Source organism: Nomia melanderi, chromosome 11, assembly GCF_051020985.1.
Source record: "Nomia melanderi isolate GNS246 chromosome 11, iyNomMela1, whole genome shotgun sequence".
NCBI lineage: Eukaryota > Metazoa > Arthropoda > Insecta > Hymenoptera > Halictidae > Nomia > Nomia melanderi.
In genome coordinates, this window is record NC_135009.1 from 15,271,915 (window position 1) to 15,292,400 (window position 20,486).

A 20,486-nucleotide genomic window follows, 5' to 3' on the forward strand; every position below is an offset into this window, starting at 1 on the left:
TCTATCTCGGCCGTTCCATGAATGAGAAAATGTCGATGACCGCGAAAGAAATTGCCAAGATTCACCATTGAAAAGAAAAAAGAGGAAAGGAAAGGGAAGGAAAGGAAGGGAAAGGTAAAGAAAGGAAAAGAAAGAGAGGGGAAGGGATCGGGGCGAGCGAGGAGGGGCGAGGAGGGGAGCGACAGGAAAATCTCGTCTCCTGACCTCGAGGGAGTAGGAGAAGTGAGTGAGGTCGTTCCACGATCGATAACGCGAGTCTCTCGCGGAGTAGGTGCGAAAGAACCTCGTCGGGTACCGACGAAAGGGCCGAAAGAATCGATCTCGTCCTATGAAAAGAAAGAGCGAACGAGAGGAGCGGGCAGGAGGAAACGGGACACGCTAATACCTACCGGTTTTTCTTCTTTAGTATAGATGCCTGAGGAACGGGCGGAGAGAAAGAGAGAAAGAGAGAAAGAGAGAGAGAGAAAGAGAGAGTTTGGTACTATCTCAGGTAGATTTCTACATAAGAGGGCATACGGCGCGCTGCGTTTATTGCCGCATCGCGAAGGGTCGCGAGTACGGGGGTGAGTAGCACGCCGCCACCCGCCACCGGTGTGGTGTCTGTCGTCCGTGTTCTCTCTCTCCTCTTTTTTCATTCTGCTCGGTCGTATTGTCGTTGATTCGCGGTCCTCGTCTGCCGCGGATCGCGGTGGTACGGCGGTCTCGGTCCCGCTCGGCGCTCGTTGATTCGCATGCCTGCCAACTGCGCCGCGCCGAAACTCGCCGAGAAAACCGCGGCGATCACGGACCCTCTCTCCTCGCTGCGTCATTCGTTTGGGCAGCCACCGCGGTCCGTCTCCGTCCGACCAGCGACCGGCACGTTAGCCGCGTCCTCGTCCCGCACGGCGAGCTCGTAAGATATCGGGTCCCGCGTACGGTGATACTGGTTGAGCGTGTGTTGAGTGGCGGTCGCGCAGACAGGTGCGGCCGCCGGAGCCCCACCGTTGGTGGTAGCCCCACAGCGCCTCCACGCGGCGACTCCACTCAGTTTCGGGCAAGATGGGCGAACCTCGCCGGGCAGTAGCTTAGACTCTACCTACAAGACAACACATACACTAAATGTTTCCTAACCACAAGTAACAATTAATTGTACATTTATTTTATTTAAGGGAACACAAACTCTATTTTTGTAACATGCTGTATTAGTAGTGCTCCGCGGAGATTTGTACGATAGTAGAAGACGAGAAAAAAAAGGTGCGAGGCCACGCGCGAGACAGGAACGGGACGGGGACGAGACGGCACGACGGAAAGCACCGAAAAAGATAGGAAGGTTTCGCGATACCTCACCTCTCTCGGGACGACCAAGTGGCGAGAGGCCGGACAGGGAAGAAAGCAGCAGCAGCAGCAGCGGCGGCGGCAGCGGCAGCAGCAGCAGCAGCAGCAGTAGTAGCAGCAGCAGCAGCAGCAGCAGTAGCAGCAGCGGCGGCGGCCAGTAAGGCGAGGAAGGAGGTGAAACGGCGGAACGGAAGGACGCGTGAAACCGAGTCGAAGGATTCGGGGAGACGGGAACACCGTAACGACGAGAGGACAACGATAAAACGGGAGGAACACGCCGACGAACGCGCCGACGAGGTGGATCAGGACGATCGTACCGCAACGGTGGCCGCCACTCAGCCTGAAAACGACAGCGAAGTAGGTGATAATCTTCGCGTGGTCTCTCCGCTCGTTGGCTCGGATCACGGTGTAGCCTGGCCGATTCTCTCGGTGTGGTGCGTGTTTTAATAACGAGTTCTATAACGACGTGGAGAAAAGTGTACGACCGATAGTAGCAGTGAAGTGTACAGCCGACACACCCTCTTGACACTCTACATCCGTGCTCGGTATCGGCATCGGTTCAGCTCTCTACCCCTTTCGTTCCCGTGTACATCTCACACACACTCACTCTCTCACTCTCTCTCTCTCTCTCTCTCTCTTTCTCTCTCTCTCGCTCCATACTTTTGCTACATTTACGTCGGTGCACGCGTGTACATTCGGCCAGTGCAGCAGATAAGCCGCCGCACACACATCCCTCTGCGTGTCCCTCTCTCCGTCTCTTTTCCTCGTTTCGGATCTTCCTCCCGTCGCGCGACCCCATCTTTCTCCCTTTCTCTCTTCCTTCGTCACTCTCTCTGTGATCATCCTATATATCATCGTCTCCTTTGGTTGCACACGTACGCGGTGCAAAAGTGATTTACATCGTCGTGCCCGCCGCGCTTGGACGCATCGGATTTCGTTCGGCGTTTTCAATACCGTACCGACACGACCGACCAACCGACCGACCGGCTATCGTGTCCCTTTGCGCCCGTAACCATACGTACCGTACTTCGTCCTAGCTCTACCCCCTCCTCGCCGGCTCCCCCCTCGTTTCACGAAGCGTCTCACCCACACCTATTCCGATCCTCTCTCTCTCTCTCTTTATTCCTCGCTCTTTTACTGCCTCCGCTCCACCCTGGTTTATCGGCCGATCAGAGTGCAAATTCGTTCGTGACCGTGCTGTGTGGGTTCTGCATCTAACGACCAGCGTGTACGGCAGGGCATACGAAAAAAAAATACACGGCCCCGACGCCGCTCTCTTCTGGCTACGCCAGACCAAAAGCCAGGCAACGACATATAAGTACGATTAGAGAAGCGCGCGCGAGAAAGAGCGAGCCATCGAGAAAAAGAGATAGAGACTGAGGGAGAAAGAAAGAGAGAGAGGGAGAGAGAGAAGAGGGAGAGCGAGAAGGAAAGACAGTTTTGCCCGTAGTAATAGGACCGACGACGACGGCATTCGGTATCGTTTCGTTCGGGCGCCACGAGCGATAACACCGCTAACATGTCCGTGAGAACGGAAAACGTAGCCGCGCCGAGGAAGCTCAACTATAAAATGATGGTGAGTAACTCAAACGATCCAGTTTTATTCTATCTTATTTTTCCGTCGTCTTATCGTCATCGGTGCCGGGTGATGAAACGTGTGTGTCTGCCTGCCTGCCTGCCTTGCCTGCCTGCCTGCTTGCCTGCCTGCCTGCCTGCCGGCCGCATCGCACACGCGTTCACATTCATGCTCTTGTGTGTGCCTGCCTGCTTGCCTGCCTGCTTGCTTTGCCTGCTTGCGTGTACCTGACTATACGTGTGCTTTCACTGTGTCCGTCTGTTGCGTGCGTCTGTAAAACGGGGAGAGAGAAAGAGAGTGCGTACGTGCGTGCATAGTTACTTGTGTATACACGCTCTTGGAAAACGTAGCATTACCATGGGGGCGGCCGATGGCCACGAACCTTGCGGAACCGACGTAGTTTGACAGTTTGCCGCGGGGCGTCTGCTGCCCCACCCAGTCTCCTCTTTCTGTCCCCCACCTTAACCTCTCTCGAGACCGTCTTCGCGTATCCCTCGCTCTTCTCTCTCTCTCTCTCTCTCTCTCTCTCTCTCTCTCTCTCTCTCTCTCTCTCTCGCTCTTCTCTCTCTCGCTCTTCTCTCTCTCTCTCTCTCTCTCTCTCTCTCGCTCTTCTCTCTCTCTCTCTCTCTCTCTCTCTCTCTCTCTCTCTCTCTATCTATCTATCTATCTATGTGTCTCTGTCTCTCTCTCTCTCTGTCTGTCTCTGTCTCTCTCTCTGTCTGTCTGTCTGTCTGCTGTCTGTCTGTCTGTCTGTCTGTCTCTCTTTGCTCCTTTCTTTTCTTCTTCCTCCCATTTCTTCCTTCCTTCCTTCATTCTTTCGTTCCTCGGCCGCTCGATTGTAGCCAACGATTCATTTGAAATATTTCTTTTTCGACCGACAAGTACCCTCTCGATTCGTCCGGTGTGTTCCGTTTTCTCGATGTCCCTGGCCCGGGGCGCAGGTACCACGGATTTCGAATTTTATGGCTCTCGAAATCCACGGAATCTCGTCTTCGACGCATCACGCGTTTTCGCCGCCGGATACACGGAATTATTTCGAACGGGATATGGGACAGCAGTTGTTGTACCGGTGAAGTGACAGTTTATCGAACGATACGCGTCCGAGAGTTATCACGCTCCTGATACTCGCTCGCTTCGTTTATCTGCCGTTGTTTATCGTTGTTTAAAAAATACTTTTATTTCGAATGTTATTCCGCGAGTCGGTGGTACCAGTGTCCGGCTCGAGTATTCGTTCGATCGACGCCCCGAGGAGGAAATATGGGACCACGTGATCAGTGAAACAGTAAATGTCGTTTATTGTTATTGAAAAATCGTGTATCATCCGATTAAGACAGCGGGACAAATCGGCGAACGTTTTCCGTTAGAGTAGAATATTTTTTTTTTAGTGGACGTTCGTGAAATCAGGTTCTTAATCTTATTCGTACGGTCCTGGCATTCTGCGCAGACTCTTGCCGGTCTCTTCCTGTTCTCTGCCTACTTTCAATTGCTACGCTTTTCGCAGAATAATTCATATTAATGTTTATGCATTTCTTTCTCATGCGCACGTCGGTGCACGTAATCGAATAAATACCTGTTAATCACCCTGCATTCAAAATTCTGCCCAGGTAATTCTAATTACTTTTTTTTCTCGATTCGCGAGTATCGCTACGAATATAACGAGATTATCCGCTTGCCTGTATCGAATATTTTCGATTGTTGCTTTGTGAGCCAACAGAAAATTTCCTTGAATTTTTTTCTCTTTTTCTTTCGCTGGAACCCTGTGCACGGATACGAAATAAAATATTTTTGTCGTACGGTTGTCGCGTGATCGTTGGAATAATTCCGTCGACGTGGTCTCGCCGCTTATTAATGCGATATTTAGTTGTTTGTGAAAGCTGCGCAGAGCCACTATCCGGAAGCATTCTTAATCTGCACATTGAAATTCGACCTAACGCTGTCAGTGTGGCCAACTTCGTCGCGTGCTTTTAGTAACGTACAATGACATTTTTCTTTCACTCGCTGCATCTTTAACGCGTCTCTCTCTCTCTCTCTCTCTCTCTCTCTCTCTCTCTCTCTCTCTCTCCTCTCTCTCTCTCTCTCTCTCTCTCTCTCTCTCTCTCTCTCTCTCTCTCTCTCTCTCCTCTCTCTCTCTCTCTCTCTCTCTCTCTCTCTCTCTCTCTCTCTCTCTCTCTTCTCTCTCTCTCTCTCTCTCTGTTCCTCCTCCCTGCGGGAGCGGTTTTCGCGTTTCTCCTTGATCGAAGAACCATGAAATAAGTGTGCGCGGCCCGAGCCGCGGAAAATATTGTTTGAAAATATTGTTATCGGCGTTGTTCGATAATTCCTCGTTTCGCTCTTTTCTGATGTCCGATTATTATTGACATAGTCATTGGAAAAGGTTATCGCACGGTAAATGTGTTCGAACGGGCTGACGTGCAAACAGCTGTTCTTTTCAGTGTTGCCAACCGTAAGTTCCGATAACTGTTCGCCGCGTTCCATTCTTTAAATTGATTAGCATCGCGTCAATAAAGCTTTCTGCTTTATCAACCATGTTCGTCCTGTGCGAATTTAAAGAGGAATTTGCGGTAATAATAAATTCATACGGGAGTCTCTCGACGCGAGGAACAATGACACAAGTCAAGCTGAGAATAGAAAGAATTGACGTAAATGGCAAGAACGGAGTAACAAATAGAAAGAGCAACAAGAGGTATCGTACCACGAACGAACAGAAAGTGAAGAGATCGCGTGATCCGAGGTATCAGTTTGAAAATTTCTAATCGAATTCGCGCGTTGCCAAGCCGACGAAGTGGCGTATGACAGCTGAAAGTAGCCACCTTTCGTTGTCACCGTACTTTGAACCCCGCAATCTGAAGTGTTGAAGCAACAAATCAAATATTTAATCAAGATCGCGGAACCCTATCTGTGCAAGTAGTTATTTGTGTCTTGCGATCTCTGCATTGTTCGACGAACCCCCGCGATCGTCTCATTGCGCCCCTCTTTTCACTACGTATTCGAATTAATAATCTAATCAATGAATTATTGTCACAATAAATTTTTCGGTGGGTATACATCAGTACACGTGGCTTGCAAAATTTCAACTTCGTATTTCAAAACATTTGAAAGCTAGTTTTCCTTTTCACACTCGAATGAATAATAATATAATAGATTAATATCGCTGAATTAAAATTATCACTACAAACTTCCGGGGAACCAATATATCAGTACACGTGGTTCGCAAAATTTCAATTTCATATTTCAAAACATTTGAAAGCTACTTTTCTTTTCACACTCGAATGAATAATAATATAATAGATTAATATCAATGAATTAAAATTATCACTACAAACTTCCGGGGAACCAATATATTAGTACACGTGGTTTGCAAAATTCTAACTTCATATTTCGAAATGTTTGAAAGCTAGTTTTCGTTCGACAATCAAATGAATAATATAATACATTAATATCAACAAATTAAAATTATCACTGCAAACTTCCGGAGAACCAATACATCAGTACACACGTCTGTGAAACTTCAACTTCGCATTCGAAGCTACGAACAACCAAATAACCCCACTTCCACGAACGTTCGCTAAGTGTCGCGAAGGGATTGGACATTTTCAAAATTGTTTTCAACACGGTGTCACCCTGGTTGCATATCGACGCGATTCCACGACGAAGACCCGTCGAGTGGCTTGATAAACGCCGAGTAGATTTTATTCAAACGGCTGAACGACCAACGAACTTTTTCCCTCGGAACTCAAATACGAGGAGTGTTTACAGTATGCACTCGAGTGCTCGTTCTTCCGGGTACTTAAGGAACTCGAGGCGCGCGTTTTCCACGGCACGGCTGATCAAGACGTTCAGACGTTTCTTGCAAACCCGCCGCGCGTTATTAATGAGCCACGCGCAACGTATTCACAAGCGTCCGTCCTGAGCGTGGGACTCTCGGTCAAACTGAATTTTCGCGAATTTCAATCGAATCCATTGCGTCCGACCTACTCCTCCGTAGACGAGAATTTTCCGAACTTTTCAAAGCCTTTTCACTTGTTTCCCTTTGTTCTGTTTGAGCTCCTTTACAGTTATAGAAAGCAATTGAATGATTATTTGTCGTTTAATTAAAGATTCCTTGAAATATACAAAGCTTTCAGTAGAAGCTAAATTATATATCAATTTAATTAATAGGCAGGGAAACCACGCGCTGAACTTTCGCTGTTCGACTAATTAAATCATTCCAAATGCAAAGGGTTAACTTAATTGTTAGAGTATTCCTAGCGAAAATTACAAATGCTGTAACATTTCTTCGATCTTTTATTTTCCGTCTTAGCAGAAAATTTGAATCTAATAATTTCAGGGTAGTTTCTTTGATTTATTCAAATATCTAACCCTTTTCACTCGAGAGGCGTCTTTCAGTCATTTGATTTGACCCATGAAAACGATAAAGTTTAGAATTCAATATTAAATAAATAAAAATAAGACAGTTTTGTTACTTAATTTATCCAAGGTATTTCTTTACGTCAGTTGTAAAACATATCATCGACATTTCATCAGAAAATAATGAATATTTCTCGAGAAAAATATTCTCGAGTGCAAATGGTTAATATTATAACTGGTGCAATATTAGAGCCTACAGAGTTCAGAAGGTTAAAGCGTGCGTCTCGACGAGAGTTTCCACTTGGAGTTGTTGCCACACGTAGAACGTCTGCTCGAAAGTTTCACTGCTATTTCTATTCCGATGAAATTAGGATCTTATATCCGTTTGCTAATACAACTCGGCGGTATCAGTGAGTAAGTAACCTACTAATGGATAAGTAATCTACAAGACTTTCTACGATAATCAAGTTCGAGCGGCCGCGAATAGTTCGGGATGAAAATAGAAGGTGAATTTTCACGTGAATTCCTTTTCCCCCAGAATTTTCGTACACACTCTCGCGCGCGTCCGTGCGCCTTTATCTTTCCGCCGGACGATACGCGCGGAAATTGTTTACGCGTTCTCCGCGTCCAGTTTCAACCTGCCTTCGCGTCGTTTCCTCGAGCGTCGTTTCGATCGGGTTCGAAAAGTTTCGCGACGAGGAACCCGCGGAGACGTGGAATTAATCCTGCACGCTTCGGGTCTTCTTCGCATCTCTCCGGAAACCGGAGATTATTTTAACACGCCGGCTGCCATTAGAATCTCGACCGTTTCGCATGCATGTCATTAAGTTTCTTCATAGCGAAGATAAACGGTATCGGAAGCAATTATTGGTTATTTAGCGTTAAAGTCGTTACGTTACTATCTAGCCACTTACGTTGCTAAATACTCCGATGCGTCTTCGTGTCATTGTTTTCACGTAATTCGGGTGAACGTGTTCATAGATTGACTAGCATGTTGGTAATTAACAATCGGAGATTTCGAATTCCTCGGGAACAGTTGCGATCGGATTTTGATTGAATAATCGTGTTTAATAATGGGAATTGTTTCATTTGAAATGTACGAAATCGAAAGTGTTTCGATTTTTTTGTTTAGCTAGTTTTGATATCTTCGAAGCATTGAATATTCGATATGATTTTGAGAATTAATAGTTTCATTTGAGAACTATAATGAATGCCTGAAGAAACTGAAAATGATTGTTACAATTTTTATAGGAATTGCATATTAATCGTATTAAATGCTCTAGTGTTAACACTAGAACGAATTATCAAATTGTCTAATCGTCTTTCTAAAATGTCTGTAGAAAGTAAATAGTGCAATTATTGAGACAATTGATTAGCAAAGTATTTTATGCACTGATAAATCAATTTCTAGTAAGTTCCCAGAGAAGTCCGTTATCTTTTCAATAACTGAGAAAAAGGGAATCACGAATCATTTACCCTTTGCACTCGAGAGGTGACTCTCAGTCACTTGATCTGATTTGCAAAATTATAAAGTCTTATAATATTAAGCTTTGCATGATGCATCATATATAGAATATTGAAATAAAATAACTCTCCTCCTTAATTTCTATATGTTTTCTCATTAATTAATTTCAAAGAACATCGTCTGTATCGGAGAATATTGAATATTTCTAGTGAAAAACTTTCGAGTGCAAAGGGTTGAAAGGCGATCGGTCAAGATACCGGTAACGAGAAATCTCGTTTTTATATAAAGACACTTAGCTATGCAACTTCGCTAATTACCACAGCATTGAAAAAATATAAAATTTAATTCGAATCGATTATCTATTTAAAATATATTACATAACAATATGATATCTGAGTTTTTCTATGTATAGTGATATAAGTTGACCTCAGTGAAAATCGCCATCACAATTCAGTTCTCTGAAACTTAGCCGGTACGCACTGTGTTAACAGTAATTTTCCGTCTAATTGTATCGGAAAATGTTGAGACGCTGTTGACAAAGGATTAATCTCCACCGGTAGACGATTATGTGAAAACGTTTCTATGTTACAAACGATGCCGCAACGACAACTGACGTAAATGAATTCAATAGTTCGATATCACGTTCCTCTCGTCCCGTGCACTTTGCTCCGCGAAATCGCGCGGCGATCGGCGTGTTAACGGTGTTTTCGAGCACCGGGAGCACCGTGTTCCCTTCCCGATTTATTTCTCTTATCTCCGGCACGGCTTCCCTCCGGTGGAATCGCGTCTGCACGCCGGGACGCACGGGCGCGCGTGCTTAGGCGACATTATCGGGATAATTCGACATTAACCGAGGAATGTTTCGACCGGCGAGCTAAGCGGCTCGTGGTAAACAATCTATTTTGACGACGATCTGAGGGAGTCGCGGTGACGAGGCGAGCAGCTCGCGTACGTAATCACGATTGAAACAAATCGGTCCAATTATCGTTATGAATACTGAACGTCAATCGACGAAACGCACGCGCGACCGCGCGAACCGTACGCTGCGCGTGCAGCGCGTTTCCAGAGAAATATCTGTGGAATTCGAGAATCTCGATCGTAGATTCGACCGTTAGATCAGCGACACTATACTTCTCATAGATTTGAAACAAATCTAATATCGTAGATTCGAAATGAATTTAATCTTGTAGACGGTACAAAATTTCTGCATAACGATCTCGAAAACCGTAGAATCTTACGTTCGAGAAACGACCCAGTTTTTCGAAAGATCGGCCGATATTACGAAAGACGTATAAGAAAAATCGTGACGGTAGAGGAATGCCATCGTGAACTCCTACGAAGAGAATATTTTCGATTCAGCGGTTTAATTACGGTCAAGAGCAATCCCGAAGCGCGATCGCCGTTTATTATCAATGTTTTACGACCGCACTGGTGCACTCCGCGCGCGTCGCCGGACGCGTGTAAAAATCCAGATTTCTGTTAATAAAGTGAGATTCTAGATATCTATCAATGTGACTAATAATACGTGTAATTTAATTAATCGGTGAAACTTCCCCGCGGCGCGACGTTCCGAGCGGCCGTCGAGGTGTTCACGCGATGAACCGATCAGCCGTGTAAAGCTCAATTCACGCTGGCGTAGCGGGTACCGGTGTGTATCATTTACGTGTAACCTTTTGCACTCGAAGTATTCCTCGCAGGCACTGCCGAAGTTTCGCGTTGTACTCGAAGCGTGCCTATCGGGCAGTATTATACTGCGCTAGAAGTCGAATCATTTGAATTCGCAATTAAATTTTAATTGCGTCGACTTCGTGTTTCGTTTCATTCAGTGTTGAGTCGTTGATTCGATCGATAGAATGAACAAATTTATTATCCGTGATGAAGTGTTCGAGTGCAAAAGGTTAACTCTTTGAAGGTTTAAGAAACTCTAGGAAAATGAAAGTTTGTAGTTTCTGTAGCAAAATATAGTTGTGGAAAGTGTGCGATCGTTGCGTAGTGATAACTAGTCTACCTAATATTTTCTACAGTATAAAAAGGATATTAAATCGTGAAAAATAGGGACGAAAAATTCTGCCTGGAGAAGGTTAATCGATCCGGAGGATTTCCGGTGCGAGTCGAACGAATCGATCTTCGTGATCGTCGCGTTACGAAAGAAACGATGTAATCCGATCTGGAGCCCTTCGGACACGAGAATTCGAGCGTCCAAAGCTTCTTTCCGTGAAACCGGAATTACACATGGGAATCTTGAATATTACAAAACAAGGAAACCATGCATCGACCTTCTTGCCACTCGAATAATCGAATTATCCGGTCGCAATCGAGTTATCCCTCGATTTCGCGCAGCAGAGCCCGGAACCGCCATTACGCCGGCATCCGGCCGCTAACGGTCACCGAGAGAAAATCGATCATCCGCTCGTACGAAAGTTCTTTCGCTCGAAGTGGACAAACTCGAAGAAAAACCAGACTCCCGGACATCCAGCTCGTTAACTGCAACGAATCGGTATCGATTTGAGACGCGTTAACCTCTGAACTTTCCGAGGAAACGTTTCCTCGCCTGAGAGGAGGACGCGCGTTAACGGCTATGCAAATTAACAACGCGTTGTACGCGTCGATAGTCTTATTGCATTCTTCTAGGACAAAAAGCCTTTCTCCTTTTAGCTTTCGAATACGTTGTACAATCATCTCAAAAGCCGAAACACTAATTTTCTCAATTGTTCTTTTCTCGACTTAACCGCATTAACTCGATTCAAACGTTTTAGTATTTTCTCAGGTGATATTCTCGATTGATTAACACTAATATCACTAGATCCTTAATTACTACATTACCGAATAACTAAATCACTGAACCATTGACCGCATTTTCCAAGCGACTCGGATAACAGATAACATTCTTCGCGAGATCTCCGAATTAGCCGCCGCGAGCGGTTAAGGGTAGGAAACCAAATTCTCCCACGTCTTCGTATAAATTGGTTTATCAGCTCGCTCGTTTCAATCGGATGGAACGAGCGGACGTAAAGGATGGCGAGGGTGGAGGAAAAAATGGCGGCGGTCGGGTTTTAATATAGAGAAAAGCCGAGTTCGACTCGTAGGTGGACGGACGGCGCGCGGAGGCGGCGACCGATGCGAAACCGAGTGGACGATTAAAGGGTGGAGAGGAAAAGAGAAAAAGAGCGCGAGTGGGGGCGGTTTGGCGAGGAGCGCGAAGGGTGCACGGAGAATAGACGCAGCAAGGATATCGATTATTCGCGGTTGCAGCGTCTGCGGGGCCCTCCCTTCGAGCACCCGGAAATCTCCCGGCGATACACCGAGCCGGGGATTAATCCGATTTTTACTTTCCGGTTTTCAGACGCTCCTCAATCGGGTTACGCCAATCGGGGGATCGATTCAAACGAGCCTGGGGGGAAGGTTTAGGGAGGAAGCGGTGGCTGATTGTAGATGGTCAGAATGTAATACTCGGTTTCATTGATTCTTTTTATCTCATCTTCTTCTTTTGCTTTGGATTCTGATGATCGGATGTTTATAGGAAACGTTGGGGAATATGAATCGTGGACGGTTGAATGTTAACAATAAGTTTGTAACAATAAATCGAATTGACTGCATTCTTTAACCTCTTGTCCTACGAGTGAGACTCGTGAAGATTTTCAACGTCGTTCGACAAATATATATTACTCAGTTCATTCGAATTCAAAGTAAATATTATTCCCTGTAATTAACTATTATACTTAAAAGGAGATATAGGCGTAACGTATGGTTAGAATTTTCCTTTTTCCAATAAGTTATTAATGGTTTTAGTTTTAGCCTTGATTTTAGGGTAATAGATATGTATCTTGAAAGGTTTGGTATCATTGTTCGATGGAACGTTTAATAAAAATTTATTAGGAGAATAGAATTTTCCTCTTTTCCCAATTAATTATTAATGACAAAGTAGCCGTATCGATCAGAGTTGAGAAAATCATAGGCCAAGGGTTAAAAGAGATTCAGCACGATTGATTGATCCTTTCGATTCAGATCTCCAAAACTTCTTAATTTCTACTTTCCACGTTGAAGAATTTCTTTGTTAACGATAGTATCTCGCAATTAATCGAAGATGTAGGAGAGCAATTTGTCCAAGTATGTTACAAGAGAGTCTGTTGATAGTTGTTGTTGAGATCTGTTGAGTCTGAGAGTCAGAGGTTAATATCCTCGATTCGCAGGTGTAATTGAGAACGGAGCGACGACGAGTATACTCGTCGGGCGCGGTCGAAGGGTCTAAGGGTCGAGGGAATTTCAGAGAAACGGTTCGCCGGCTCGTGATTGCCGGGCAAAACGGCGCGGTACGTCGCGACGACGAAGGGGAAGAGGAACGCGGTTCGCCGAGGAATGTCGCGCAGGCGTTCGTCGCGCCGGTGCCTTTGTCGGCCGGCTCCCTCGCTCGCCATTCGTCTTAATTCGCGTTCCCTCTTCCTTAGGGGCAGACCAATTTCGCGATTACGCGATTACGGTGATTCCCGCGCCGCTCATAACCGTTGCCAACTAGACGCGCGATTAACCTATCGATCCCGACTCCTCGAATTCGTTTGAATTCCATTTGATAACTAACACGGTGACGTTCAGCTAGGTGAACATGTAATACTAATGCGACCCAATCAAATGATTTAATATTATATTTTTTCTGTATTTTACTCTATGAAGTGTATCTTTGTATGTTCTATATCAATCTTCGCTCGAAAGTGTAATCGTTAACAGATAACTGATCGATTCTAAGCAAACGAACCTTTAACCCTACGAAGAAGATTCTTTGAAATGTAGAGAACCTTCAACAGATTAAGCTAAATTATATATCAATTGCGTAAACAATAATTTGACTAATTAAATCATTCGTCTGCGACCTAGTGTTCCAAATATGAACATTTCATCTTCCCAAAATTTCATTCGTCAAGAGTTGATCTTTTATATTCAAAACAATGAAACTTTGGAGTGCAACGGAACACGCGAAATATCGGTTGCAACGCTGTCTATAACGTTCATCGAGAAAAACCATTATCTATCGTAACTCTGAAATATTGAAATTTCTTGAAAACTGGGAAACCGGCGAAAAACGATCGGCGAACGATGCGCGGAGCGAAAGAACGGAGAACGGCGCTCGCGTCCGCTTGTTTATTCGTCGTAAAAGTCGAGGACGCCATTGATATTCGATCATTTATCGCGGGAGTTGAAACATTAGCCGCGGAACGAGCGTTTTCTGCGCGCGATCCTGGACCGCACGGGAGATCCGTTTGATTTACGGCGCGCCGGAATCCGCGCTCTCGTCCACATGGCCGACCAGGAATCTAATATTGAATTTATACACCAGGATTCTTCGATTGGCTCGCCGCCAGAGTTATATAATTATGAACGTGTCGACGGCTGATATTGTTCCGTTCGATTCGGGGCGGAAGGCCCGGGGAATTAACCCTTCGAGGAGGAAGATACCTTGAAACACACGAAACCTTTAGCAGATGGAGCTAAATCATATATCAACCGCTTACATAATAGAAAAAACAGAAACTACTTGCTGATCCCTTACTGTTTGAGTAATTGAATCGTCTGTTCGCGATTTAGTCTTCGAAGCATGAACATTTCATCTCTATGTCGACATTCGTTAAAGTGTTAACCCTTTGAGGACGAGTCATTTTGTGGACGAGCTTTCATATTTGGAATGCAATGTTGCAAATAATTTAACTATTGAAACAGCGAGAGATCGTTCGAGAGCTCGCTTTCTCTGGGATTTAGAGGTGAAGGACGCTTCAGGTTTCTCTGAAGATTTTGAACACTTCGAGAAGTCCTGGTTCGCAAGGGTGAACGCGTGATCCTTGACCGGTCGCGATTTCGATTGAATGTCACTGGACATTGAGACATGTTGGAAATATTATTTGAATCTGAAATTTCAAAGGTTCTATGAGAAAATAACAATTCGCTGCTTATCGTAGCGACTGATGGAGTAACTGATTTTTACAGGCGAGATTCTAATTAAGATAATGCTTGTCTGAGGAATTGCTGAAGAAATTGATATGGAAAATTAGTTAGAGTTTCTAAAAATTCCGGAATCCTTGATTGCTCGTGTTCAATGGTTTCTCAATTGTTTCTTAATTGAATTCTGCTTGTTCCTTCGTACAATTAATTGTTTTGCCCAGTTATCACTTCGGTCCTCCTCGAACGTCTCCTGAAAATCGACGAACGGCCTCCTCCCAGATATCAGTTCGAGTTTATTAGTTACGCCGGCGCAAGCTGCGGTGTATGGGAAACGTTAGCGATTAATGAATAGTTCGTTACATAAAACGAAGCGGCCCAGTGTCCGCGGGAGCGTTCCAACGCAGCCGCGGGCGATCCTGTGATAACAAAAGGTATTCTCGGAACACAATCGTTAGAACAGAGGCACAACGGATAATGACAGCGTGACGTAAGGAGCAGGTAGCATTCTCGAGCGGCGACAAAACGCGGTTCTTCGAAAATCAAACGCCTCCCAAGGTCGAATCGGTCGCAGAATTGCCGATCGGGCAGGTTGCATGGCAACGTTCTACCCGATCATTAGAGAATTCATGAATCCGTTCATGAATTACAGATGTTTATGATTGCTCATTCGCTCTTGTATTCGAGAAAACATTTACCTAACTAATCGATCCTCGAAGTTCGTTGTGTTTGTTGACTTATTCACGAATTGATTTGAAAGAGTAATCATTCTTTTCGATGCAAACGTAGAAGCATTAGAAACAGTATAGATCCGAACGATTAACTCCTTCGATTATCATAAATATTCATTGCTTCCTCATAATATTCATAATATTATTAAACATCGATAATACTGATTGCAACAAACATAAAAATTCTGCCTAAATCAAGGCGCAGATCTGTTCTATTTCCGTTTCACGCGTCGATGCTTTGCAAGTCGAGTATTCAAAATTAACCGATCGCTCTAAATCCGATGATTTTACCGTGTCGAGTTAAATAACAACCGAGTACTGTTGCCGACTAAAAACAAGTTTGCCCCGAAGCATAACAACTGGCAAACTAATAATATTCGATCCGAAGATAATATTGACTGGCGAGAAGATCGCGCACGGAAAACTCGGAGAAACCTGTAGCCGGAAATCCGAAGAATGTAAATACAGAAGAATGTCGATTGGTAAATACGAGAGCGCGGCCAGGGGGGCGGGGGATCCCGTGGTCGATAAGAAAGGACGAGATAACGAAAGGGAAAGTCCGAGACAACGGACGAGCGCGTCAACCAATGAATCATCGGGTCCGAACGGACAAGTCCGGAATTCATTTGTTGGCGTGCCAGTAGGAAGAGGCACCGAGACTCGAAACAGTTCCGAAGATAACTGTCCCAACTGTGACTTAACTCATTCGAGAGCAATTACACGTGTAACGCAGTATCCAATCGAAGGAATCACGTGTGCAATGATGATTCATTTCCGAAAATTTTCAACCGGTTTTGAACTTAGTCTTTCAACCGTCCACGGTTGAATAAAATTTTAAATAAGAATTTTCTCAATTTTTCTTCTCTAAACTTAACTAAATAGGCTTCTAGCGACTCATTACAATTGTCATGCAACATTACTTCAGTGCTTCTCAAATATTACTAAGTAACTGATTAAATAGTCTTTACTCGTAATTAAAAGCTTTAATTGAATAACAACGCTGGTGCAAGCAATCGAAAGGTTGCGGAGAATCTTTATTAACTGATTGCTAGAGTTAGTCTTTAGATTACCAGTGAATTATGAATCACTACTAAAGCATAAATTATTCATAATTTTAATGATTGGTCATTATAGTGTTATTAACAGGTATATAGAGTTGTAATATTATAAATGGAACACGACAGAAATTACAGAAATTCTGAGCTGTGCGGAGCCGATTGTAGCTAAAAGTTAAAGTCTAGATAATAGAATGTTCGAAATCGATATCGTTAACGGTCTTCGAGGCCCGAGCGCCACCCGCATAGGCCGGACTAATGATCTTCGTTATTGTGTACGGATCGCTGGCGTGTCTCTTTCGCGTCGCTGGGAAGCAGAATTAATTAGTCGGAGAAGCGAACGATGCTGCGCGTCTGCCGGCATCAAGGTCGTTCAATGTCCACCGACTCGCGTTCACCCGTATAATTCACCTCGATCTTTCCGTTTCGCGGCCCATAATCATTCAGGTGAACCCACTTTCGACATCGTTCGCCGTTAACAGCGAGAAATATGTATTAACCATTTGCTAGGCGATTTCTCTCGTAGCTTAGAAAATTTGATTTAAAATTCTGTTCTCTCTTTTGATCATTTGATGAAAATTTGTTGAACTTCGAAAAGTCTTTCCATAAGAAATCGAATCACGCGTCGAAACATTAAGCGTTAACACGATGAACAATGTTTCAATCCTCGTTATTTGGATAATTAAGTCATTCGGTGGCAGTTTCCTATCTTGCGGACGTCAGAGCTCGAAGTCGCCATTGTTACGGCGCTTGGCTGCAGTGTTAACTTTGTATCGATTCCTGTATTGTCCGATTAATCGGTTTGTCGATTTTTATCTTTCCTCTCGTTTCCCTTCGTTCATTTAATAAATAACATAAATAACAGGAATGATCGACGCACGATGATCTGTAGGTAAAACTCGAAAGTACGACGCGTCTTCCGTGTTTTTGCACGCGATTCGCATCGTGCACTAAGAAAATTAAGCATTTTAGGAATGATTCTTCAACTTTACACACGACTTTAAAGGAGACAACCTAAACTGCACAGAATACGCTACACCGATTCACGTTTCGACTTGTACAAATTGTTCTTTTCACCCATTCACGCGATTAGTCAGTTGATAGCGTAGCCAACTAGATGAAAAACCGTCAGTAAAATATTAAACTGCACGACCACGAGTAACTTCAACTTAAGCAAGGGGTGGGACAGTGTCTAACCTACCTAACTCCAAAAAGTTCCGGGGTGAAACGTGCACTGTTCACTTGTATTTCGGTCCGAACTTTGGCCCAGGCCGCGCGAGGCCGACGAAAAGGGTACGGAGCGGCGAGACGACGAGCGTATATCGCGCGTTCGGAAATGATACGTGTTTAGTTCAAGGTTCCTCGGCTAGGTATAATGTCAAGGTCCGTCGGACACGCTGTTAGATTGTCTCGCTGAACTCGTAAAATCAACGCGGAGCCTCCTATAGCGTGGCTCGCGCGCCGCTCGGCATGTATCACGATAGCTCCAACCCGATGCCAACTGATTCTGCTCGGAAACGCGCGTTTTCGAGATTCGAGAGACGTTGGAATTTTTCCATCGTCATTACCGTGATGAAATTAAGTCGATCGACGAATTTAACAAGTATATTTCAACTCGAAATTGAATATGCAGCGAACGTCCACTTCAGCGTTGATTCGACAGAAGATGCAAATGATTTTGCATCTTCTGAATTTGAAACTGAAAAATGAATTAGTACTAGAACCACTGAGTAGTCTATGGCTTTTCTCAATTTTAGAACTTCTAAGAGTACATCTATAGAGGCCTCGACTTACAATTCAGTTAGCGTATCACGAGAACAATTTCTCCAATAATTTCTCCTTGAACGGTCGCGATTTGAGACTAATAATTAAGAGACTATTGATTAAATTTCAAAGGTTTATAAGAAAATGAAACAATTCGCTGCTTACTGTAGCGACTGAAGATTCTAATTAAAAAGATAATGCTTGTCTGAGGAGACATGTTGGAAATTTCAATTATTCCAAAAGTTGAAATCAGGAACCGGTTGTTTTAATCCAGTAGTTCTATCGTTAACACGTTGAATGCCGTGTTCACTCAATGAAACGACAATCATATGAAAACATTTCTATATTGTAAATGATGCTACACAATACAGTGACATTCAGACGAACGTGGAATAGTAATGATGCAATTCAATCGAATGATTCAATATCATATTCTTTCCATTCCGTGCATTTTCCTCCGCGAAATCGTGCGGCGTTCAACGCGTTAGAAACGACACTATTCTTGCAAGAGACAAGTGCGATTTCCGCTGAGCGGCTTGCCCGAAGCGCAGACCTCGTTCGGCGAGCAATGGCGTTAACGATGCGTCCGGAAGGCAGAGACAATCCATCAAACGCGCGGCAAGTTCAAGGAGACCGGTAAACGGCGGGTTCGTTCGTTCCGCGGGCGAAAAGGGAAGTAAACGCGAAAGACGATTGGATTTCGAGGCGAGAGAGCGCGTGCGCGCGCGGAGGGAACGGCGGTCTCTCCGGGTATATCTTTCGCGGCTAATCCCTCTCTCTCTCCGATTGTTCCATGAGGTAAGGACACGGAAGCACGCGATCCGCCGGCTAATAATACCCGCGGTTGCCCTAAACTCGACTAAAAGGGTGTCAGGCTCTCTCGGGGCCGGGCCAGGCAGCCGGCCAGCCATCTCTCTATTTTCTCCCGCCCCCTCCGCTCCTGTTTTCCCAGCGCCGTTTCTGTCCGGCGATACTCTAAGGAGATCGCTCGCCGGCTCCGCCGCGGAATGCGGCTCCGATTGGTCGCTCCTCGTTTTTCTTACGACGCTGATTTGCTATTCCGTTGATAGCCGCGTATAGGCCGACCACCCGCGAACTGAAGAAGTCACAGGGGCGAGGGGCTGCCTCTTAGGACGCTCTGCCGAGTCGCCATGGCAACAGCGACGCCTCGGGCGTGACGCGCCGTTATCATTGGCCGAACCGACGAAACCGGGCGGAATAGAATGCGAGGGAGTGCGACATAGGCGTCGAATTTCGCTTCGATTGATCGGTATGGTCGAAGAAACGCCGATATTTTGTTACGAGTGCATGAGAGAATCGGTTGCCATTCGTTTGAATTGCAGTTTTAGTGGAGACTGATGTGTACTCGTAAATCGGAGGCTTAAAGTATTCGGAGACGAGGAGAATACAAGATACGAATGAAAGCAAAGATGCGAATGATTGTCAGGGGAATAATTGTCGGCTCGTATAAAATGCGTGCGTCGCAGTGTTCAGGTTCGCGTTGTTTTCGACGGTGTCCGCGTGAAATATCTTCTCCGCGGAATTCCTTTCACCGGCGTACGATGCTCCAGGCGGTTTTCGAGGGAAAAGGTGGAAAAGGAACGATAAGGAAAAGAGACGTTCCACCGTTTAGGTAGGCGAGGCAGGGGCTCGCCGTGTTCGAGAACGTAAAAGGTCATTGGTTGACCGCGGTTCGAGGAAAAAGCCGAGGAAATGATCGGCTGGCGAATGTCAGAGTCCATCGTCGGATTCCGAGGCGGCGGGGGGAGAAGGTGAATCCTCTCCGGCGATAGTGCTCGCCGGGGAAGCTTTAGGCAGAGTCGCGGACGAGCGGCTCGATCTTCGCATCGCGCGTGATGCGAGGAGAGAGATCCATGTCCTGGAGACGCGCGTATGTAGGTCGGCCCGGCGATATTGATGACGAGTCATTAAGTGGCCATCTGCTTCGGATGATGGCGAATAAAACCGGATTTTGTCTCGTTTCTACGCCGGCGCGCGCTCGGACGCTGGAACGCTCGTTTGAAAATTCTCTGCTTGTTCCGCTGATAACAGGCTCGCCGGTCTCTCGTGACGCACCGCGAAAGCCCTACGTGGCATCTTTTGGCAGTCGTCGCTCCTCCAGTGTTCTACTTTTGAAACGTTTTATCTCGTCGTTATTCATTTCGAGTCAATGTTTTCCTCTTTCGTCAACGATAAGAAGGCTTCCATTTTTCAGTGGCGCCCGCGAAAGCCCTACGTGACATCTTTTGAGAGTCGTCGCTCCTCCAGTGTTCTACTTTCGTTTGAAATGTTTTATATCGTGGTTGTTC

The 20,486-nt window shown here is 45.3% G+C and overlaps 1 protein-coding gene across 1 annotated transcript in view; it reads left to right on the plus strand.

Moving 5' to 3' along the window:
* The first annotated feature begins 1,677 nt into the window (after positions 1-1,677).
* shep (RNA binding motif single stranded interacting protein alan shepard) overlaps positions 1,678-20,486 on the plus strand; it is a 56,810-nt gene continuing 38,001 nt past the window's right edge. The window contains exon 1 of the mRNA XM_076372132.1: positions 1,678-2,890. Coding sequence (XP_076228247.1) covers positions 2,834-2,890 — 57 coding nt within the window. The 5' untranslated portion in view covers positions 1,678-2,833. The remainder of the gene's footprint in view (positions 2,891-20,486) is intronic.